The sequence below is a fragment of the Canis lupus genome, chromosome 11, assembly GCF_048164855.1.
Source record: "Canis lupus baileyi chromosome 11, mCanLup2.hap1, whole genome shotgun sequence".
Lineage (NCBI taxonomy): Eukaryota > Metazoa > Chordata > Mammalia > Carnivora > Canidae > Canis > Canis lupus.
In genome coordinates, this window is record NC_132848.1 from 2391477 (window position 1) to 2415007 (window position 23531).

At 49.5% G+C, this 23531-nt stretch overlaps 1 protein-coding gene and 1 long non-coding RNA gene across 11 annotated transcripts; one reads left to right on the top strand and one right to left on the bottom strand.

Moving 5' to 3' along the window:
• Window positions 1–196: 196 nt before the first annotated feature.
• Window positions 197–23531, top strand: IKZF4 (IKAROS family zinc finger 4). Of its 10 annotated transcripts, none has more exons than XM_072842788.1 (9): window positions 203–509; window positions 5197–5247; window positions 6378–6472; window positions 11851–11951; window positions 12944–13204; window positions 14172–14339; window positions 17992–18141; window positions 18642–18773; window positions 19666–23531. In XM_072842788.1, exons 2-9 carry the CDS (start codon window positions 5227–5229, stop codon window positions 20424–20426), a joined length of 1689 nt encoding a protein of 562 aa, XP_072698889.1. In that variant the 5' UTR covers window positions 203–509; window positions 5197–5226; the 3' UTR covers window positions 20427–23531. The 10 variants fall into 10 exon arrangements, with proteins under 10 accessions (XP_072698891.1, XP_072698893.1, XP_072698889.1 ...); XM_072842786.1 differs by lacking the exons at window positions 203–509; window positions 5197–5247 and adding exons at window positions 8592–8741; window positions 10480–10573 and having other exon boundaries at window positions 11847–11951; XM_072842790.1 differs by lacking the exon at window positions 6378–6472 and having other exon boundaries at window positions 197–509; window positions 11847–11951.
• On the bottom strand, window positions 6583–8920 carry LOC140642371 (uncharacterized). Its single transcript, XR_012038828.1, has 2 exons — window positions 8548–8920; window positions 6583–7394 (listed from the first exon to the last, which is right to left on the bottom strand). It is a non-coding gene; the product is annotated as an uncharacterized lncRNA (long non-coding RNA).

Here is a 23531-nt window from a genome sequence, read left to right on the forward strand (position 1 = left end):
GGGCTCAAACACTCAAGCGTATTTCCAAAAAGCCCAGAGAGTATCATCTCATGGGCATCACACCTAGTGATTTAAACTGTTTAGTTTGGCCCTTTCCTTAGTTCCTTGAGTCCTAAAATGAGACATGGGAGGAGTAGGATTGTTTCTCCTCCCACCCGTAAACCTTAACCTTCTCTCTCTTCTGCAGTCTACATGGGGAGGACAGGGAAGCGCAAAGAACAAGAGAAAAGATGCATCCATTTGAGATCTAAAAGGAGACAATGAGGTGATATTTTCCCATTTCCCAGGTGTTGTGTTTCCAGCTCCTACCCCTTCTTATTTTAGAGACTGGCCATTACTAGGATGACCGGGGAATTCATCCCCTCAGCACTGTTCCCCAGGCACTTGGATAATGAAATCGAGTTGTCTTCATCTGCATTATATGTAGACAGAAGGTCACCATCTACAACCTGGTGAAAAAATGAGCCAGATCTTTCTGCTGTAAAGACAGACACATGAGCTGAGAAAAGGTTGGTGGGTTTCCTTCAGAGGGCACTAGGTTGACCCTAAAGATCATTTCAGAGCTGTAGACTGCTAGATGTCAAGGTCTGTTTCCTAAAAAGGGGCATGTATGTGGTCAGACAACAGACAATGCCTCAGTCCACCTCTTCCCTGAACCATTTACCTCTTTCCCCTCCTTAATTCTGCAAAGCCCTGATAGCAGAACGAGACCAGTGACGTTTTTATTGATTTGATTCAGTTCACAAAGGTACAGACAAGTGGGGATGATGCTATGGGTTTGGTTTACTTGTAGTACCAGAACTGCTCACCCCTAGCCAGGTAGAAAGTTCTGGTTTTTTGTTTGTTTTTTTCTTTTAAAAGATTTTCTTTATTTATTCATGAAAGACCCAGAGAGAGAGGCAGAGACATAGAGGAAGAAGCAGACTCCCAGTAAGGAGCCTGATGTGGGACTTGATCCTGGATCCCAGGATCATTCCCTGAGCCAAACGCTCAACCGCTGAGACACCCAGGCGTCCCGAAAGTTGTGTCTTTTTTTTTTTTTTTTTAATTTTATTTATTCATGAGAGACACACAGAGAGAGGCAGAGACACAGGCAGAGAAAGAGAGAAGCAGGCTCCATGCAAGGGAGCCTGATGTGGGACTCGATCTCAGGTCTTCAGGATCACACCCTGGGCCAAAGGCAGGCGCCAAACCACTGAGCCACCCAGACGTCCCCCGAAAGTTCTGTCTTTTTTTTTTTTTTTTAATTTTCATTTATTTATGATAGTCACACACACAGAGAGAGAGAGAGGCAGAGACATAGGCAGAGGGAGAAGCAGGCTCCACGCACCGGGAGCCTGACTTGGGATTCGATCCCAGGTCTCCAGGATCGCGCCCTGGGCCAAAGGCAGGTGCTAAACCGCTGTGCCACGGGATCCCCGAAAGTTCTGTCTTATTTTTTTTTTCTTTTTTCAAATTTTTATTTATTTATGATAGTCACACACACAGAGAGAGAGAGAGAGAGAGAGAGGCAGAGGCAGAGACACAGGCAGAGGGAGAAGCAGGCTCCATGCACCGGGAGCCCGATGTGGGACTCGATCCCGGGTCTCCAGGATCGCGCTCTGGGCCAAAGGCAGGCGCTAAATCGCTGCGCCACCCAGGGATCCCAGTTCTGTCTTAATAATCACCGTACTCCACTTCAGGTCCCAGGTCCTAAGGGAAACAAGATTAAAAAAAAACAACAAAAAAAAAAAACAAAAAAACTCTGCTTCTCCTTGCTGCGGTTGGGAAACAACAATGAAAAAGATGGGACAGATCCTTGCCACTCTCTCCACCTCCACTGTCTTTCCCAACAGTGTCCTCCTCACTACCTTTCTACCCACTAGACCACATGGAGTGTATTTTAAATTCCAATTTTGGAGTGTCACTGGATCAAACAGGATTCTTTAGAGGATTTGAAGAGCTTTAAATACTTGTGATGTCCATCTTATTTCAGGCTTTCAGAGCCACTACATAGAGACAACTTGACTTTCTGACATTTTTGTCACCTAATAGTGAAAGCTGTGGGGATATTTTTGAGGAGATGGGACGTTGGGGTGGTAGCCGATGCCTGCCTTGCCCTTCGAAGTCAGACCTTGGATTGCTGGTGACTTGTTGCTTGTCAGGAAGTGTGGTGGGAAATCTTCTGTCTAGAAGGAATGTCCATTCCTGCCCATTGCTGTTCAAATGCGATATTGTGTTGATGGGAGAGAGCCAGGGCCATAGAGGACTCTTGTTACAGTGCCAAGTGGATTCAAAAGAACAAGGAAGAAAACCTTTGTCTCTGGAGGTTACAATGACCAACCTTTCCTCCCTCGTCAGAGACACTTCCTTTTGAATTGGGAGACTAGCTATTTCTAGTTGCTTTGTACTCAGCTCACTGAACTGAATTTACAGTACATATGTGCCTACCTCCATCACTGAATGACGCCTATGTTGCTATAAAGCCGATTTCTTTCCAAGATCTTTGAGCCAAACCTGTCTTGTGTAACTAACTTCTCTCTTTTTATACCTCCTCCCCCTGCGGTATGTCTCCAATTGGCAGTGCCTAATTTGACCCAGTTCCTCTAAGGAGACACTAAGATCTGCCTGCCTGGCCAGGCAGGGGAGGAGGTGCTTTGAGGGGCGGGGAGTGGGAAGGTTGGGAGGGATGTGCTGCCTAGAGACTTGAACAAACAGTGAACTGCGTCTACTGATTTGCTCCTGGCTCTTAGAATACCAGGATTGGGAACAGCAGAATCTCCATCCCCTCTCACTTCCAGGGTTACCAACTTGGCATGTGGATGTGTTAGAGGCAGCCAAACACTGATTTTGCCCAAGATGTGTCATGGAGCACCTGTTAAGAGCAATTAAGAAGCAGAAGAGCTCAGTTTACTGCTAGGAACAAAGTCCAACTCAGAAAACAACTCCTTCAGACCCTTCTGGAAATTGTTTTGGGACCATTTGGGCGGGTGTCCAAGAATGAGATGCACTTTCTGAGCCAGTGCTAGCTGAATGCTATGCTTCAACTGTTCTGCCTACCTAGTGCTTATCTAGCCCCTGGTTCCTTAGTGTTCTCTTTCTCTCTCACACACACACATTACATTAGCATATTTCTCCCTGTAGAGCCTGCTCAACTTGTTCTTCTTTTTAAGTAACAGACCCCATTCCCATGGGGGTCACACGAAAGAAAAAGATGCCTTAATTGATATTAGAACCAGGAAAAAGTGGGGATCCCTGGGTGGCGCAGCGGTTCGGCGCCTGCCTTTGGCCCAGGGCGCGATCCTGGAGACCCGGGATCGAATCCCACGTCGGGCTCCCGGTGCATGGAGCCTGCTTCTCCCTCTGCCTATGTCTCTGCCTCTCTCTCTGTGTGTGACTATCATAAATAAATAAAAATTAAAAAAAAAAAAAAAAAAAGAACCAGGAAAAAGAAAAAAAAAAAAAAAAGAACCAGGGAAAAGCAAGAAGATCCATGAAGGCCTTGAGTATTCTGGCTTTTGAAAAGAAGAAAGATGGTTTAATGGGAAGAGCACAACTCAGAGTGGCAGAAGACCTGTGTTCTTTTTCCTGTTCCAGTCTTACCATGAGCCCTGAGACAAGTCATTTAACTGCTCTGAGCCTCAGTTTCTCCAAGCAGAAAACGGAGGAAATCTTGCTCACTCTTGCTTCTTCTGCGTGTGTGTGTGTGTGCATGTGTGTGTGTGCGAAGGGAAGTCACATGTGACATCTTAGCTTTGCAGTTTTGAAAAATCCCGAAGGGCAATTATGGAGCTAATGATTCGGAAATGAAAGGGGCCCCATGAGTACCAGACCGCCCTTCCTCATTCTTTGAATCTCTGCCCACCACAAGTTCTATGGCTAGTTCCAGAGGGTATGAGTTTGCTAACCACTGTGGACTTGGGCTCTTCTAATCATTACCCCTAAGGGAACCTTCAAGGAACCACTTATTATTGTGGCTTGGTCTAGCAGTCTGATCCCAAAGCTCAGTCCAATGCCAGGGAGAATGTGAAGAGTTGAAAATAAATTTAGGTAATTTTTTTCTTCCATATGCAGGCTTCCTGGGTGAGACTAGGACTCTAATGAAAGCACAGCTGCTTTGTGAATTGAAGGAAAGTCCATGTTTCAGGCTTTCTTTTGAGACTTTTCAGAAGAGTATGATGTCTTCAAGAATGACCTGGGGGAGGGGGAAACAGGGTAATAGATACTTTCCCCCTGTGCATCCTCCAAAATCCCCCACCCTTGCCTCTCACAGTGTAGTATTACAAGCAAATCAAATTTTCATCCATCTGCCTCAGAGAGATCCTTCGAAGAGATCAGAAATCCTGGTGACAGCTCAGGTTCTTCCCCTTGCCCCACTCTTATGCCCCCAGATCTGCCCCTACAGTATTTATTTTTCATTCGATGACTGTTGAAATCAATTTTGGAGGTATGTGAATTTCCACCAACAATATTTTTTTTTCCTCCTCCCACAGGCTCCTAAGGAGATAATTCATTGGAGCAAATTATCACTTTTAATTGTTCTCAGTTCTTGATTTGTTTAATACTCTGCCAATTACTGCTCGCTTCTCTTAAATAGACTAACCTGCATTTTTAAATTCAGGCTTCCACCTTTAAAAAAAATAAACATAGCAAAGTAATTGACAAGAATGTGGGGAGAAGCCACTTAAAGGTTTAATTTGTTTATTATAGTCTCAGTAGAGGACTCCTCATGGAACCTGGGGTGGGCTGCTCCCCATCTTCTACTTTCCTGTCCCCTCCCTCCCCTACATACCTGGAAAAGAATCCCTTGAGACAGAATCCCGCTTCTTCCTCTTATTACTACCCCATCCTTAACAAGGCCTAGGGCTTCTGTGGGGCTGGTTTCTTTGCCTCCAGAAGGCTGGGCTATAACCTGTCTCCTTTCACTGCATCAGCTCCACCTACAGGAGGAGGGTCTACTCTCAACACAACTGGGACCACTCTAGAGTAAGACAGTGTTTCCACTCCAGAGGCTGGGGAAGCCCACAGAAGTTGTGGGTTGGGAGGAGACCCTGGGGTTTGTAAGTTGGGGTACATTGTCTTTCTCATCAGAACAAAGTAGGAGGTTTTTCTTCTGTAGGATAGAGTTGGAGCAAACTTGCTAATTCTAGAATGTCAGGGAGAAACCTTCTCCTTTCCCAGATCTGGCTTCTAATAGCAGCTATTTTTCTCTTTCAGCAGACTCTAAGATGGACATAGAAGACTGCAATGGCCGCTCCTATATGTCTGGTATGCCCTCTTGTGCGTTCTGATTGTAAGGGGCTGGGAGCACCCACTTGCCTGTGGAGCAGAGTGGAGAGCCTTCAGCCTAGCACAGGACCTTGGGTGCCCCAGCCACAGAGCTGCCACTCACACTTGGTAGTGCTAGTGCTTGGTAGTGAGCATCTGTTTGGGTCATTTTGCATTCCCTAAATAGTGATTCTCTTCCCAGACTTCTTGGGGGAAGAAGGTAAAGGGAAGGGAATAGGAGAGGAACACAGTGGAGATTGGAGGGGAATGATTTAAAGCAAAGAGATAGAAGGAAGATGTGGTTTCCTCTCCTGTGGAGAACTCTGAGGATACCGGCCAAACATGATATTCCATCCCAGCCAGGTAGAGAGTGGAGCAGGGTTTCCAACCTCAAAGGCCTGGAGGAGCCAGGTGGGTATATAAATGAGTAAACAGGTTCGGATAGTGAGCAAAGGAGAATGGGGGACAGTCATGTATTGGAGAACACACTCCTTGGTGTCCAGCAGTCATTGCCATTCCATAATGTGTATCCAGTGTGGCCCAAACTTCCAATTTTTCAAGAGAATTCAGGAATCCAGATTTTATGTGAAATGTCTCCATTTTAGAGTAATGACTCAATATTTTAAAAAATGTTCCACGGAGTAGGCCAAACTTGTCTATGGGCTGAATTCAGACAGTGGGCCAACAACACAGAGCCTTTGAAAGAGAGATATAGAGCCCAGTTCCCATTTCTCCCAGTCCTTTTCCATGGTTATAACATGCCGTGGCTTTTCAAACCTGCCAAATACTCTTACTGAGGCAGAAGAGATCATGCTGCTCATAGTATGAATGGCTTTTAGAGATATGAAACTAATCAGGATCTTCTCAGAGTTTAACAAGGTGAAAAGAAATGAGGAACTTTATCTGGCTCCCTCTCTGAGGGTGTAGAGAAAGGCCTAAGACAAAGTCTATCTCCAAGACAGAAGGAATCATTTTTTGGACCATTAGAATGTCAGGGCAGGAGATGATTATGAAAGGTGAGGGAAGCCAGAATTGGGTTTCAACATGATGAGTGTGTGCCCATCAGAAATCTAAGCACCGTTGTAGAAATGACCTATAGCTTTTTTTTTTTTTTTTTTTTTACCCTGAAGTGGGACCAATGGAATTATGGGCACGTTCAAAGGATGATAGCAAGATGGGTCAGACACACACATAAGAGTCATTGGCAACACCTGAGTAGTGTAAGGTAAGACATTGACTCTGACCCCCTTTCTCATGTAAGGAGGGAAGGAGTTGGACCGGGTAAACGCATTTGATACCTGCCACGTGCTGGAGAGTGACAAGGATCAAGTGGACTGATTTAATTGAAAAAGATTTATTGGAACTAAAGTCCTGGCCCTTCTGAGGAACCAGCCAGTCCTTCTATCTCCTGCTCAGTTTAAGCCTACCCAGAAAACCACTGCTGAGCAACAACCACACTCAAGACCCTGTTTTATTGCTGGGGAACACTTAGAGGAGTTAAAAACAGTCCCTGCCCTAACGCAGGTAAATGAAAAGCTGGAAAAGTGGCTGGCGGGGATATCCCATGGAGCTCAGTCTCTGGAGAATGTTGATTAGAGGCGAACCTCTTAGGGGGTTTGCTTCACGGTGCTATGAAACCGAATTTTCCCTGCTTTCAGCAGGTTGACATTTCCCAGATAAGAGAAGCCTCTGCACAGGATGGTTTTTGAATGAAAGTAGAGGCCAGAACCCCCTCACCTGTGTTTTGAGGATTCTAGCTGCCAGCAACTACCTTAGGGAACGGGAAGAGGGAGGGCTAACATCTGTTGTGAAAAGCAGCCCCTGCAGTACTGGGCATGTTTGAGACAGTCCCCATGAGGTACGCCTGAGAGCCCGTCACTGACCCATCTCTGCTGGGCCAGCAAGCAAGCAGCGGGCAAGGCCAAGGCCGTTGTGCACATCGTCCTGGAGCCCACTGCGGCTCTTCAAGGTCATCACAGCTCTTCTGTCTCCACACCAGGTGGCCTTCCCTCACCTGGCCACCTGATAAAGGGGGTATGTTCTCCTGTTCTTCAAAGAGATTTTCCCACCTCGTGGAACCCGATTCAGAAAATCCATCTTCTCCCCCTTGTCTCTCTCTAAAGGTGAGGGTCTCTTCCTCCTGGGGTCTTGAGAGAGGAACGGGAAGGAGGAGTCCACTAACTTCCCACACAGGTTCTCTCCCTACCTCCCATCCCTATCTTTCAAAGGAAACTGAGTTGCTCAAACCCAGCTCAAGCAATTAATTGACTGAACAATGCTTGTCACAAGTTTTCTGGGACTGTGAAATGTTTAAGGGAACCTTAGAAAGGGATCCAGGGGTAGGCAGCCCAAAGTTTCACGGCCCCTCCCTCCCCCAAATTCTTGGAATCAGAAAATCTAGTCTCCAAAGTAGGTCAGCACGTCAGTGAGCAGCTCCTCTGGAAGGGAAGGGAGCAGAGGCCTTGTCTCAATCGAAGGCGGATTCATCAGCGCTGTCTGCGGCCGCCGGCCCCAGGGGCTCAGGAGGGGAGGGGAGCGGAGGTGGGGAGGCTGGACCGCGATTTTGCCCGGGATCTGCAAAGCCTCGGGGCCACCGAGCCACGACGCTAGCCTGAGAGCAGACTGCCGGGTGTCCTGGCTGCTGGGAAGGAGGGGCGGCCAGACCCCAGATCTGGAGAGCGACCTCCCTCCCGGAGGAGCCGGGCGGAGGGAGTGCGCGGGCCCGAGTTTAGAGGGGGAGGGGCTCTCTGCCGGCCGGAGAGCCTTGAAGCTGCCCCGTGTCCTGGGCCCCGTGACCTCTGGGGCCTTGGCTTCCCCAGCTGGCAGAGGATTGGGCCTTCCCTGGGGGCCCCCCTTCCTCCCTCCCACCTCGAGGGCCCATCCATCTCTCTCTCTCTCTCTCTTCCACACACTCTTGCCTCTCTCAGGCATTTGTTGTGCAGTTCCTCTTTGTCTGCTGGGCACGAGGGCAACTGCCTCCCCCTCCCGGTGCACACCCCCCACCCCCACCCCTTTACCGGCTTGGGAAGGGGATGCTGTAGCCTCGCCTCCCCCCACCACGCGCACACACACTCACACACACGTCCTCTCCAGCCCCCTCCCCAAGCACATCCAAGCGTGCGCTCGCTCGCGCTCTCCCTCTCCCTCTCTCCCTCTCTCCCTCTCTCCCTCTCCCCCTCTCCCTCTCTCCCTCTCTCCCTCTCCCTCTCCCTCTCCCTCTCTCACACACTCTCTCTCTCTCACACACACACCCTGGGCTGAGCTCTCCCCGCTGGCTGCAGCCGTGGGCCCCTTGCTCACCGTGCCGCTGCCTGCGAAATGACGGCGGTTCCCCTCACTTCCAGGAATCCGCGCTTCCTGGAAGGTGAGTGGCTGGGCTCACCCCTGCCTGCCACCGAGCCGCAGACATGCACACACCACCCGCGCTCCCTCGCCGTTTCCAAGGCGGCGGCCGCGCTCGCACCCCAGGGTCTCACCGGCGAGGGAAGGATAATGTAAGTTCAGGCAGGAGGTGGCCGGTGGCGGGGGAAGGGGCGCCGGGTAGGGAGCGATTCAGCAGCAACTCCGAGCCGGGGACAGGGAGAGGATGGGGGCTGCCTGCGTGTGCGTGTGTGTGCGTGTGTGTGGCGGGGGAGGGGGCGTTCCTCCTTACACTGGCGGAGGACGGGAAGGGTGTTTGGTGTTGCTAAGCAAAGACTGCGACTTGGACAGTGGGAGCTCGTGGTGACATCTTGATTAGGCCTTGGGGACAGACGTAGAGCTGCCAGGGGTGACATGCGAGGCAGGCCTGGGTGGGCAGGGGCGCTGGAGTGGAGGAACAGGGGAGCCTGGGCGGCAGATGCCTCAGCCTGGAGCAGAGATCCGAGGGCCCTCTGCCGCTTCCCCACAATAGAGCTGGGGATGGGCGTCTTTCTCCGATCGAACCCACTGTTCCTGCCAGCAGGTTAGCATCCTGCCCCCCTGGAGCCCATGGTCAAGACAGGGAAAGCAGTTAGGTGACGAGCAGAGAAGTGTGGAGGTCCTCGGACCTCATGGCTCCTTCCTGGGGGCAGCCACTCTTTGAAGGGATAGAGGAAGGGTGGCAGGAGTGGAGGGCCGGTCTCCTCAGCCTGTGCAACACATTGAGCCTGTGGGACATTGCCCTGTTTCCTCTCTCTCTCCTCCCTCCTGCCTTTCTGCCCCGTACCCACCTCCCTGTTCCTCTGATGTCAACCTCATGATTTGGCTTTACCCTCTGGGGGTTCAGTCAATATATGATGATTTTGACCAAGGAAATTTCTCCGAGTGAGTGGCCTTAATTCTTGGCTTTGACAGTCTGGGATTTCTTGGGAGTCCCAGGCTTTTGAAGTTCCCTCCCTGGGGTTTCTGGAACTGACAGAGGAACTGCTGAACTTCCTAAATCCGACTCTAGGCCCCTTCACCCTTCCGTAGAACTCAAAATCCCTGGGTCCCCATAAAGGTTTTCTGGCCCCTGAAACAGATTCATTTTTATGTATTAGCCCCATAAAAGCAGACTTGAGCCTATTTTCCCCAGGGAGGGCCATGGCATCAAAGAGCGTCTCAAACTACTGATGGGGCTCTGGAGGCACCTGTGCTTCCTCCTGTTCCCAGGCCTTAATAAGGAAATGCACAAAGGATGTTTTCCTCTTAAAGCCCCTAAATATCCCTCTAAGCGTATTCCTCCCCTCTCCCTGTGCCCCTGTGTATCAAGCCCCTGGCTCCAAGAGGCAGTCTCAGCCTAGTAGGTTGGGATTTCCAGCAAGTTCACTCATTGTTTTAGGGTCAAGGACTCAGCACCAGGACCCAGAGCCCGGTTCTTCCCCCATCACTGACATCAAGTGATTCAGGGCAAGTCAGCACTATCACCTGAAAAGGAATGAAGAGATGCCCCTTTTAGTCCCTTTCGCCATAGCAAACACTACCAATTGGTTAAAAGACATATTTTAAAACTAGGTCTGAGTCTACACATCTCAGCCGTCAACTCTGAGATGCTTACTTCATGATATGTATATGGTTCTGACTTGGGCAACTTTTCTAGATAACCATGGCTCATCTAAAGAGCCCCAGTCGGGAAAACACAGTGTTGATTTATAAAGCATTTTCTATAGATAGTGAACAAATTTCCTCAGGCTTTGATGGGAACGAATGGGGGAAATGGGACTTTTAGAAGAGGATATGAATGGGAAATGGTCCCAAAGTCCTGAGTGGTTGTTTTCTTCCCACTGACCAAAGCTGGAGAGGGATCCCTCAGGAGGGTGTGTTCCGGATTTCTTGCCTCAGGCCCAAGACTCCAACCATTTTATAATGGAATCTTTATTTTGTGAAAGTAAGTATGTACATAGCTGGGAAACTGGGTAAAGTACTCATAGGTGGACTTTAGGGATGAATTTTAGGGCTTGTGTCTCTCTTTCTTTCGCTTTTCCATATTTAGGCTTGTGTGTACACATCCATGCATGTTCATGTTAGCAGATACTGTAGAAGTCTATGGGTGTGTTTATCCCTGTGGGTATGTTCTCTTTATGTGTATCTACATATGTGATGTGTCTGTGTCTATGTGTGTGTTTACCTACATGTGTTGTATTTCACCTATAAATTTGTGCAGAAGACTATGGGGAGGAGGGATTTTTAAGACCTGATTCATATATTCATGTATGTTAACTAATTTTTAGAGGTACATACAAAAACTCTTAAAACTCATTTTTTACAAAGCAATCTGTCAACACATTAACAAATATATTGAGAATAAATATTTTACTGTCAAGGGAGCACCAAGCAGTAAATATGTGATTGGAATTCATATCAGATAAGGGGCTTTCTAGAGTAGTCAAATTTGTGCTGATTTCAGAAGGTCTGGTGGGCCCAACGCTCCTCTGCTAAAACAGTGACTCCCAACTGGCTGTGTAGGTGGTGGCCCAGGACATGGGTGCTTACTGTTTTTGATCTGTCCTGGTTCCACCTCTATCAGCTATGTCACTTTGGACAAGTAACACAACCTCTTTTGTGCCTCAGTTTTCTCATCTGCAAAATTAACATAGTATTGGCACCTGCTTCACGGGGTCTTTGTGAACGTTACATGCGATAATTCATCTAAAGTGAATAGAACCGTGGCTGGCACAAAGTGAGGACTCGATCAATGTTGGCGGCTATCATTATGATTACTATTATTATCATTAGATTCAGGGACCATTCCAGCTGCCCTTCCTGCAGATCCCGAATCTGGTGTTGGGGGCTCCGCAGACGAACAGTAGGGAAGAACGTCTGTCCTGAACCGCCTCCCTCCTGAGGCCCCCATTTTCCTCTCGGCCCTGGCCCGCCCAGCCCCAGCCCTGCTTCCTGTGGACGTCAGGCAGTGATGCTCTTCCCCTCAGGCCTAGATAAAGGTAGGGTGGGCAAGGCGCAGCCACTGAGCTCGCAGAAGCCCGCACCGGGCACCCAGGCTGCCAAGGGCGCAAGGTACGGTGCTGAGCACACAACGCTGCCTTGTACGTGGCTGCTGGATGAATGTCTGTGACGCATCACAGAATTTTGAAGAGGTGAGGCAGTGGACAGTAAAAGGCCCCAGCCGCAGCTTCACCTGTCCCCTTGTTCTCTCCTCCAAGGTAGCGGGGACTCATCTCTGGAGAAGGAGTTCCTCGGGGCCCCAGTGGGGCCCTCGGTGAGCACCCCCAACAGCCAGCACTCTTCTCCCAGCCGCTCACTCAGTGGTAAGTACAGCCTCCTGCCCTGCCCTGCACTAGGCTCCCCTGCTTCTGTTTGGCCCCCAGCTCACCCTCCATAGGCAGCCATTTCCCCATCGCTGCCTCCCTCTGGTTTCCTGCTTAGAGCTCTGAGAAGCAGTAAGGAACTCAGCAGCTGAGGTCTTCCTTCTGAAAGGAGAGGGGACAGTTGCTGCCCAACTCAGGTGGAATTGAAAGAGGCATGGGTGGGATTAAGGTAGAGGCTCCCAAGAGAAACCCTGGAGTTGGAGAAGCAAGTCCATAAGTATGACTAGAGTCAGATAGGAACTAGAGACAAGAGGGATCTCCTGGTGACCCGCCCCCATTCTCCTGCCTGGATAGGGTCCCCATGCCTGCCTCTTCTCGCTGGCTCTAGATCTGTGACATTCTCTAAATGGTTGGAATAGCCAGGAATGTAGGTCAGAGCAAGAGCCAAAGCTTTCTCCTCAGTGGCTCCTCCCTCCTTCATACCCCCCTCTCCAGATCTTCATGGAGGGGAACAGAGGGGTTCAGTCTTATGGGGAGGGGAGGATAACGCAAGCCATGTCTGTCTTCCAGTTTTGCTCTCTTCTTAGCCTGCCATCTCTTTGGTCTTCCTAGGACCATTTTCCCGCCACTGTGACTTGCTGGCTTCCTGCCCAGGGCCCAGCCAGACATCTTTCTTAATGACAAGAGAGTGGAGAAAAGGGTTCCCCTTGGCCTCCTCCTCTCCCCAGTGGGACAGAAGACATCCCATGTACCCCAGCTTTTTTCTCTGAGAGTCTGTTCGTCTGGGTGGTGGGATAGGAGGAAAAGGTTGTTTCAGGTCCTGGCAGGACTACCAAATCACCATCCAGGATACTTAGGTCGTTGGCCTCTTTTAAAGCCTGCGTGTCTCAGGGCTGGGAGAAAGCCTTCTGCACATCAGGAGTACCATTCTGGTTTGCGGGCAGGTTCCCCCCTTTGCCTGTTTCTGTCCTAAACACCATCCCACCCTCCAGCCAACTCCATCAAGGTGGAGATGTACAGCGATGAGGAGTCAAGCAGACTGCTGGGGCCAGATGAGCGGCTCCTAGAAAAGGATGACAGTGTGATCGTGGAAGACTCGTTGTCAGAACCCCTGGGCTACTGTGATGGAAGTGGGCCAGAGCCTCACTCCCCCGGGGGCATCCGGCTGCCCAATGGCAAGCTCAAGTGTGATGTCTGCGGCATGGTCTGTATCGGACCCAATGTACTCATGGTGCATAAGCGCAGCCACACAGGTGAGTAGGCCAGGGGGCCCCAGAGGAGCTCCCAGGATGGGCCGGAAAGGCAGAGGCACAGGAGGCCATGCCTGCAGTGGGGTAGCCTCAGAAAAGGAAGGGTCGGGATTCCTGGGTGGCGCAGCAGTTTGGCGCCTGCCTTTGGCCCAGGGCGCGATCCTGAAGACCCGGGATTGAATCCCACATCGGGCTCCCGGTGCATGGAGCCTGCTTCTCCCTCTGCCTGTGTCTCTGCCTCTCTCTCTCTCTCTCTCTCTCTGTGACAATCATAAAAAATAAAATAAAATAAAATAAAATAAAATAAAATAAAATAAAATAATAAAAAGAAAAGAAAAGAAAAAAGAAAAAGAAAAGGAAGGGTCTCTCCCAGCACATTTTCCAGCTGATGGAAAAAAGGAGGAGATGGCATTTGGCTTCCCTCAAGACGCGTACTTCTCTGGTGCTTTCATCAGCTGTCGTTAAAAAGAAAAATCAATACCTTTCTCGGTGGGAGAAGGAGGTGAGGGAGAGGATGGTGTAGCTTCAGGAAGGGTCCTAGAGTCTAACGGGGACAGTACTCCAGGGTATTAGTTGGGCCCTCAGGGTTTCAAGATTTAAGCAAACAAAAAATAAACAAAAACAAATAAAGGAAAACAAAAGCCTCTTCTCTGCTTTCTCAGGCTTTGGGCTCCTGGGGTAGAGTGGGTCTTATAGGGCTCCGTTTGGGGTTAATGGTCTTTTGGCCCAGAGTTCCAGGCCTGGTGCCCTTTGCCCTGCCATTTGTCCCTGACCCACACCTTCCCAGGGTAATACTACTCCCAAGGGATCTTTAGAAAGCAGGAGTTTTGTGTGGATACCACAGCTCTGCCTCTTAGAAATTGCTCTGAGCGCCTTCCCTCAGGCAGGGTGGGGCCGAGGGTGAGAGAAGAGGTTCAACCTTCAAAATTCCTCACACCCGGTCCTCAGAGATCTCTTCTTTCTCTTGCAGGTGAGAGGCCCTTCCACTGCAACCAGTGTGGTGCCTCCTTCACCCAGAAGGGGAACCTGCTGCGCCACATCAAGCTACACTCTGGGGAGAAGCCTTTCAAATGTCCCTTCTGTAACTATGCTTGCCGCCGGCGTGACGCGCTCACGGGCCACCTCCGTACACACTCGGGTCAGTGACTTGTTTGGCGGGAAACGAGGAGTGGGACTTCAGTATACCTGGGAGATAGAGCTCAGTGACTTTTCTCTCTCTCTCTCTCTCTCTCCTCTTTTAAAATATTTTATTTATCCATGAGACACACAGATAGAGAGGCAGAGACACAGGCAGAGGGAGAGGCAGGCTCCATGCAGGGAGCCCGATGTGGGACTCGATCCCAGGACTCCAGGATCATGCCCCGGCTGAAGGCGGCTCTAAACTGCTGAGCCACTGGGGCTGCCCTTGGGGGACTCTTTGATGAAATATTTTACATCTGCCACACTCTGTGATTTGGAGCAAAAGGAGCATGGGTGATGGGTGACGTTCTTGGCTCTTAACAGTCATCTGCCCTTTGTTTTTTAAAGTTCATGCTAATGCCAGAACCATCCATGCTCCATCCCCCCCATACTTCTGAGCACCAGGAAAACCCTTCCTCAAACTCCCATGTGCTTGAGGTCCCATGCCCATCACCATCATCCCCTCCCTCCACAGTACCAATACCAGAGATCTTGGACCACCACTGTCTGTCCTCCTTTACTTCCTACTGGTTCCTAAAAACATCCACGGGCCTCCAAACTCCAAAGGAAGAGAGGAAGCCCAGGAAAAGCCTCTCTTCCCCATCCCAAGAGGTTGTCACCTTCCCAGAGGCAAGAACAAGTCACGAGGGTGTCTGGAGGTTAGTGTTTGGATCCGTGCCAGGGGACTGGACTACCCAGTTTTCATAGCCTTAGCCAAGACTGTTTGAGTCAGCATCGGTCTGATCAGCTGGACCGATAGCATTTTTGAAGCATCGTACTAAGTTTTAAGCTTTTGCTTGTCCTTGAGAAGAGGCCAGGAGTCAAGCTGGCTGGAAGGAGGAGCTCAAGATTGGGAAAAGGCAGGAAGAAGGGCAGAGGGGAAAAAATTAGTAGGATCTGTCCTTGGCAATTTTCCTTGCTATTTTTCTCTTTTCCTAAACTCTCTTGGGCTGAGATTTAAAGGAACAGAGCAATCACCTCCCCACACTTTTTCCAGCCACCTACCTTGTTCTAGGTTCTCTCACCTTGGAGCTGGGTGAGAAAAAAGGAGAAAGATCGTCGATTCAGGCTTTATGATCTACAAAGCATTTTGCTTGTCTCCTTGTGTGATCCTCATAGCAATTCTGAGGTAGATGGTGTTATCCTCATTTTGCTGACAAGGAAACCGAAGCTCTGAGGAAGAAAGGGAAAAAAAATAAAAAGATTTGCTCATCACAAAGCTATTCTGCAGCCCTCCTGGACCCCTAGCAAGGTTCTATGCTCAAGAATCATACTCATTTTCCTCAGGAAAGGGCCGGCTCCCCCTGCTGGTTTGGAACCGGGATGGCTTGGTCCCTAGAATTGAACCACCACCACCAAGGCCAAGGGGTAGCTTTTGGATGTTGTTCTACAGAAGATTATTAGGGACAGAATTAGACACAGGCACAACATTGGGTCCCATCTCTTGAGATGCTTTGCATAGAACATACACTATAAGAAAAAAGGGGCTTCTCTCCAAGATGTTAAACCATTTCCCCAAAAGTCTTGGGTGGATGGGGACCATGGCATTCCCCTCATCCTCCAAGTACGAGGGTTTACAGAGCAAGATCAAAATGGCGTAGGTCGAACCAAGGCCCAGTTTAGGTGTCTATGTACAGGCGGCAGAGGGGTAGTCATTGCCACCCTCCTGGAGACACTTTCTCCTGTCTCCCTGCTCAATAGTAGCAGTATACATAAAATAAGATACACAATACCTTGTTCTCTCACTTTTCTCTCTCCTCTCACAAATATCATCTCTCGAAAGTTGTCTTTAGGGGCGCCGGGGTAGCTCACTGGTTGAGCATCTGGCTCTTGGTTTCCGCTCAGGTCATTATTTCAGGGTGGTTCGATCAAGCTCTGCATTGGGCTTCATGCTCAACGAGTCTGCAACCCTCTGCCTCTCCCCTGCTCTCTCTCTCTCTCTCTCTCTCAAACAAATAAATCGAAAGAAAGAAAGAAAGAAAGAAAGAGAGAGAGAGAGAGAGAGAGAGAAAGGAAGGAAGGAAGGAAGGAAGGAAGGAAGGAAGGAAGGAAGAAAGAAAGAAAGAAAGAAAGAAAGAAAGAAAGAAAGAAAGAAAGAAAGAAAGAAAGAAAGAAAAAGAATGGGCAGCCCCGGTGGCCCAGCGGTTTAGCGCCGCTGTCAGCCCAGGGCGTGATCCTGGAGGCCCGGCATCGAGTCCTATGTCAGGTTCCCTGCATGGAGCCTGCTGCTCTCTCTGCCTCTCTGCCTGCCTCTCTCTCTCTCTGCCTCTGAATAAATTAAAAAAAAAAAAGAGTCTCATGCTCTTCTGACTCAGCCAGCCAGGCACCCCAGAACCGAAATCTGTATAACTGTTCTTTATTTTATTTATTTATTTATTTATTTATTTATTTATTTATTTATTTATTTATTTATTGTTCTTTATTTTATTTTATTTTTATTTTTTTTAAATGGTGGTTTTAATATTTTTTTTAATTTTTATTTATTTATGATAGTTACAGAGAGAGAGAGAGGCAGAGACACAGGCAGAGGGAGAAGCAGGCACCATGCACCGGGAGCCCGATGTGGGATTCGATCCCGAGTCTCCGGGATAGCGCCCTGGGCCAAAGGCAGGCGCCAAACCGCTGCGCCACCCAGGGATCCCTATTGTTCTTTATTTTAAAAAAATTTAGGGGCACCTGGGTGGCTCAGTGGGTTAAGAGTCTGCCTTCGGCTCAGGTCAGGATCCTGGGGTCCTGGGATCAAGCCCCGCATTGGGCTCGCTGCTAGATGAGCAGCCTGCTTGTGTCTCTCCACCACCTGTGCTCTCTCACGTGCATGCTCTCATTCTCTCTCAAATAAATAACTAAAATCTGTAAAAAAAAAAAAAAAATTTAAAAGACCCTCAAAGTTGATGTTCTCTTCCTTTTACTCATCTCCTTTATTTCACTCTCCATTCTTTTATTCTTTTTCTCTTCTCAGAAATTCTCTATCAGCGATAAACCTGGGGCTCTCTTGGTTTCTCAGGGTAGAGAGACAGAAAGTAAAATAAGCGGTAAAACCAGGCTAGGGGTGGTGGTAGAAGTACAAGTAAAGGTCAGTGAAAACTGCCCCTCCCCACACTGGCAGATCTAAGGGCTCTCATTTCTGTCACCCCAGCCCACCAATTTCCCCCAAACCAAAGCAGATAGGTCATAAGCAAAAAATCCCCTTGTCTGATCAACAGCACTTACACCCGTCTGCCACATGGAAAGGTTAAACCACAGTCGGGGCCCCAGAATCTGAGATCCTAGGGTGGGGCCAGCCTGCCTGTCAGGGATGATCCCCTACAAAGCCCCTGGCCCCTCCTTCCTTTGAGCAGCAGTTTGGGCACCGAGAGGCCCACCAACAGTCCAAGGCTATATGCCCCGGGTCCCCTCTTTCCTCCCATGGACCATGCACTGGTCCTCTTCTCCATGGTTTGGTTATCTGTCTGTGCCTGCAGCTGAAGTTAGGGAAGGAAAGAAAAGCAGCATTCTCTTGAGCCACATCCCTTCCTCCTCATGCCAGTGTATTTTTGCTCCTGGATGATTTCGTAGAGCCCGGGCACGGGGAGAAGTAACTAACGCCATATCTCTCCTCTCTCCTCCTACAGTCTCCTCTCCCACAGTGGGCAAGCCCTACAAGTGTAACTACTGTGGCCGGAGCTACAAACAGCAGAGTACCCTGGAGGAGCACAAAGAGCGGTGCCACAACTACCTACAGAGTCTCAGCACTGAAGCCCAAGCTCTGGCTGGCCAACCAGGTAGGGCAGGCGTGTGGGGACATCGAGGGCAGGGCCAGAGGAAGTGCAGAACGAGGATAGTTTCAGCACCAGCACTACCACCACCCCCCACTCACTCCACCCCACCCCACCCCTGACAAAGGGATGAGGTCTGTGGAAAAAGGACAGCCCCCTCAGTAAGTCTGCCAAGTACTCCCAAGTCAGTGCAGAGCCCTGTGGTAGGTGCTGCAGGAAGATCCAGGAGTCAGGGAGGTTTTGATCTATGTCCTCAGTCTAATGGGAGAGAGAGAACACAAAGAAGTATAAAACCAAGGGTCAAATGTATATAATTGTCCTCAAATTACCTGAAATGTTGCTAGGACGAACTCTAGATAGGGGGAAGTAGGCGGAGCCCAATTTTCCAGGTATTGGGTATGACCTTCCTTGGCTACTGACCTGCTGATTTTCTCCAGGCTAAGGCTGCTGAGCCAATGCTACCCTGATTCAGCTGCTGCTACTTGTCCTCACCTCCTTCCCTCTAGGTGACGAGATACGTGACCTGGAGATGGTACCAGACTCCATGCTGCACTCATCCTCTGAGCGGCCAACTTTCATTGATCGGCTGGCCAATAGCCTCACCAAACGCAAGCGTTCCACCCCCCAGAAGTTTGTAGGTAAGAGTCCAGTTGGAGAGGAGATGTCAGCTTTATTTTATTTATTTATTTTTAAAAATATTTTATTTATATTTTATTCATGAGACAGAGAGAGAGAGAGAGGCAGAGACACAGGCCGAAGGAGAAGCAGGCTTCATGCCGGGAACCCTATGTGGGACTCGATCCCAGGTCTCGCCCTGGGCTGAAAGTGGCGCTAAACCGCTGAGCCACCCATCCAGGCTGCCCGAGACGTCAGATTATTTATTTATTTATTTATTTATTTATTTATTTATTTATTTATTTATTTATTTATTTATTTTTGAGACGTCAGCTTTAAACCACAGATCCTCTAAATCTGAGCTCTGGTGGCCATCTGACCAGGTGGATCTGGAGATTTGATTGAGGGGGGAAAGTGACCTGGTCATCCCTGGTGCTTAGAACCTATCCCAGAACAGAAGGGGAGTAGAGAGGGAGAAGGTACCTCGAGAGGGTGGAGAGGGGTCCATGTTGAGGGCTCTTGTGGTGCTGCTAAGAAGAGGGGGTCAGGGAGCTCAGGTTCTCTCTGTTTTTGAGAACAGCAAGGACTCCAGCCTATGGGGACTGAGAGAAGGGCCCCAGCTTTCAGAGGGAGGAGATGTGAGTATGGGGTCCACCCACCCTGGCCTTGATGTTCGCTCTCTAGCTTTATAAAGGGCAATGAAGGAAGTATTAAAGATCAGCGGGCTGGGACCGAGTCCTTCCCTATGATTATAGCCTGGAATTGGGGAGTGGCCCCACAGAGGTCCTGACCTTGAGGGAAGTGAATGAGGGCTGGTAAATAATGTGTCAGTCACCCCACGGTAAGCAAACAAAGAAGTCATCCTGCTCAGGACAGTCTCCAAACCCAGCTCTGCTGAGAGCCTCTCCTCCACAGGTGAAAAGCAGATGCGCTTCAGCCTCTCAGACATCCCCTATGATGTGAACTCGGGTGGCTATGAGAAGGATGTGGAGTTGGTGGCACATCATGGCCTGGAGCCTGGCTTCGGAGGTTCTCTGGCCTTTGTGGGGGCAGAGCATCTGCGTCCCCTCCGCCTTCCACCTACCAACTGCATCTCAGAACTCACACCCGTCATCAGCTCTGTCTACACCCAGATGCAGCCCCTCCCCGGTCGACTAGAGCTTCCAGGGTCCCGAGAAGCAGGTGAGGGACCCGAGGACCTGGCTGATGGAGGCCCCCTCCTCTACCGGGCCCGAGGCCCCCTGACTGACCCTGGGGCCTCCCCTAGCAATGGCTGCCAGGACTCCACAGATACAGAGAGCAACCACGAAGATCGAGTTGGGGGGGTGGTATCCCTCCCTCAGGGCCCCCCGCCCCAGCCACCTCCCACCATTGTGGTGGGCCGGCCCAGCCCTGCCTACGCCAAAGAGGACCCCAAGCCGCAGGAGGGGTTACTGCGGGGCACCCCAGGCCCCTCCAAGGAAGTGCTCCGGGTGGTGGGCGAGAGTGGTGAGCCCGTGAAGGCCTTCAAGTGCGAGCACTGCCGAATCCTCTTTCTGGACCATGTCATGTTCACCATCCACATGGGCTGCCATGGCTTCAGAGACCCTTTCGAGTGTAACATCTGTGGTTACCACAGCCAGGACCGGTACGAATTCTCCTCCCACATTGTCCGGGGGGAACACAAGGTGGGCTAGCCACCTACTGCCCTCCCCTCAGCCCACCACTCCCCTGCCCTACCTACAGGAGTCTAGCTCTGTCCCCATTACATCCCAAGGAGTTTTGCTTGGTGGCCTCTACCACTGGCTACCTGACCTCACCCTTGACCCTGATCCCTCCTCACGTAGTCTCCTCTACCCTGACTGATTTAAGCATTGTGATGAAACAGGCCTTTTCGCTTATGTTTCTCCTTTTCCTCTTCTCCTCTCATCCCGGCATATTCAGAGTTATTTATTAATATAATTTGTTGATTTTTCTTTTGCTTTTTTCTCTTACCTTGTATCAGTCACTTACCACCACAGCCCCCAACCCCTCCCCTGCCCTCCTGACCACCGTCCCCTCCCACTTTATTTAGGCCTAATTTTTCTTTCTTTGATCCAGCTTTCTCTAACAGCCCTCGGGGTCGGAAGCTCCTCTTAGGCCTAAGAGTTCTGAGCTTCTTGTGTGAAGTCCTCACCTTTTGCATTATCTGATTCTTTAGTTTTGACGGGCATAGCCCCCTCTGGCCCTACCTTAGCTCTGTGGCATTATATCTCCTCTCTGGGACCCTCCAACCTGGTACTCCATACCTCTTGTGCCCTCTCACGTTAGGCAGCTTGCACTATGCTTGAACAAATGAAGAATTCCCTCATTTGGAAGTAGGAGGGGCTGAAGAAATTCTCCCCAGGCACTGTGGGACTGAGGGTCCTCTTGACGTGCCCCTAGTAATATGAGTTCCCCAAAGCCCATAGTGGGAATCTCCCTCTGGGATGTGATCTATATCTTCTCTCCTCAAACAACCCCCAACACTGCTACTCTCTTCAACCTGCCAGTCTACTCAGTGGTGGTTTTTCTCTCCTTGGAGTGCCCCAATTTTATATTCTCAGGGGCCAAGGCTAGGTCTGCAGTCCTGTCTCTGACATGTTGGGAGCCACAGGTGCCTAATTGGGAACCAGGGCATGGGAAGGGGGTGGGTTAAAATTCTTCTCCTTCTCTTCCACCTCTAATCTTCTCCACTCTAGTGACCTTCCTAGGCTCTCAGGGGCTCCCGGAGTCCCTCTCCTGTGAGAAACTAGTGGGTTGCTGCCGGATGACAAGGGGGTGTCTCAACCCCAGTGTCATGCTGCCTTCTTCTTCTCCCCCCTGCAGGATTCACCCTCATTCCCAGGCTTCTGGGCCCTGTTCTTAGGATCAGTGGCAGGGAGAAAAGGGTGTCTCTTTTCTCTCTTCTAATTTTCAGTATAACCAAAAATTATCCCAGGACGAGGAAGGGCATTTGCCCCTCACCTCATTCTATTCTTGTCCTAGCAAGAATGGGATGGGCACAACTGAACTGGGGGTCATCCTTTACTGCCCCCTTCTACACTCAGTTCCCAGATATAGGGCAGGAGGGGGCATGCTTCTCCTGGCTACAGCAGAGACCCCTGGCTTTTTGGGTAACCTAGTTGGTGAGAAGGGGGCAGGAGGAGATATGGCTCCACTGCGAGTGGAGGTCTCTTTCTACAAGTGTTTTCTGCCCAAGGCCACAGCTATCCCATTCTCTGCTTCCTTGAGATTCAAACCAAAGGCTGTTTTTCTATATTTAAAGAAAAAAAAAAAAAGAAAGTAAAAACCAAACACAACACCTCACAAGTTGTAACACTTGGTCCTTCTCTCTCTCCTTTTCTCTTCCCTTCCATCTTTCTTTCCATATGTCCTTTCCTTATTGGCTCGTTTGCCTCCTACTTTTCTCACTCCCTATCAGGGATAATTTAGGGGGATGGTGAAGGGTTGGCTAAGGAACAGACCCTGGGATTGGGGCTCCTAAGGGCTCTAAGAAAAGTCTACCTTACCCTCTGTGGGAAAAGAGACCCTAGAAAAACTTCTCTTCTCCCTTCTTTTTCTCTCCCATTATGTAGTCTCCCTAAGAGAACCAGATTGTCAAGGAGGGGCACTGTGGATTGATTGTTCCTCCTTGACAAAGTAGCAATAAACAGATGCTGCCAAGGGCAGAGGATGGGGGAGTTAGCTGGAAGGAGAGTGGTCTCTAGAGAAGCGGAGAGTCTCCTCAACCGTCCCCCAGGGAACTGGCTCCTTGTTGCAGGATGGCAGCAGAGCTGAGATTAATATCTAGGGTTCTCCTCAACTGTTCTGGTTATTGAGCCCCTTCCTGTTAGACCTACCCTGTACCACCTCTTCTGCGTCTGCTGTGTATTTGGTGACACCTCATAAGGACTAGTCCCTTCTGGGGTATCAGAGCCTTAGGGTGCCCCCCATCCCCTCCCCCAGTCAGCTCTGGCACCTGTAACCTCCTGGAACATGAAGGACTATGCTCTGAGGCTATACTCTGAGCCCATGAGAGCAGAGACTGGAAGGGCAAGACCAGGTGCTAAGGAGGGGAGAGAAGGGCACTCTGTCTCTCTCCAGACCATCACTGCACTTTAACCAGGGTCTTAGGTACAAAATCCTACTTTCCAGAGCCTTCCAGCTCTGGAACCTCAAACATCCTCATGCTCTCTCCCAGCTCCTTTTGCATAAAAAAAAAAAAAAAAAAAAAAAAAGTAAAGAAAAAGAAAAAAAATTGAAACCCACATGGAGAAAAGAGGTGTTTTCCTTTTATATTGATATTCAAGACCAACACCACACACAAAAATTTCTAAATAGACACTTTTCCAGACCTTTGTTTTTTTGTGTCAGTGTCCAAGCTGCAGATGGGATTTTGTAATACTTTCAGCAGCTTCTTTCCTTGTGTACATAATATATATATTATATATATTTTTAATCAGAAGTTATGAAGAACAAAAAGAAAAAAAAAAAACACAGAAGCAAGTGCAATACCACCTCTCTTCTCTCTCTCTCCCAGGGTTTCATTTGTAGCCTATGCTTGGTGTCTCCTTGGACCTTACCCTTTCACCTCCCCCTCTTCCTTTGGTTCTCCCTCCCCCATTTTTTAAAGAGTTTTTCTCCTTTCTCAAGGGGAGTTAAACTAGCTTTTGACACTTATTGCAAAGCATTTTGTATATGTAATATATTGTAAGTAAATATTTGTGTAACGGAGATATACTACTGTAAGTTTTGTACTGTACTGGCTGAAGGTCTGTTATAAATAAACATGAGTAATTTAA

What these genes read in the sequence shown, in the direction of transcription:
- IKZF4 (XM_072842786.1), top strand. Translation starts at nt 8,655, where the DNA reads ATGCACACACCACCCGCGCTCCCTCGCCGTTTCCAAGGCGGCGGCCGC. An exon ending in GCATAAGCGCAGCCACACAG is followed by an intron (nt 13,205 to 14,171) that starts GTGAGTAGGCCA and finishes TTTCTCTTGCAG; the next exon opens with GTGAGAGGCCCTTCCACTGC. An exon ending in AGCTCTGGCTGGCCAACCAG is followed by an intron (nt 18,142 to 18,641) that starts GTAGGGCAGGCG and finishes CCTTCCCTCTAG; the next exon opens with GTGACGAGATACGTGACCTG.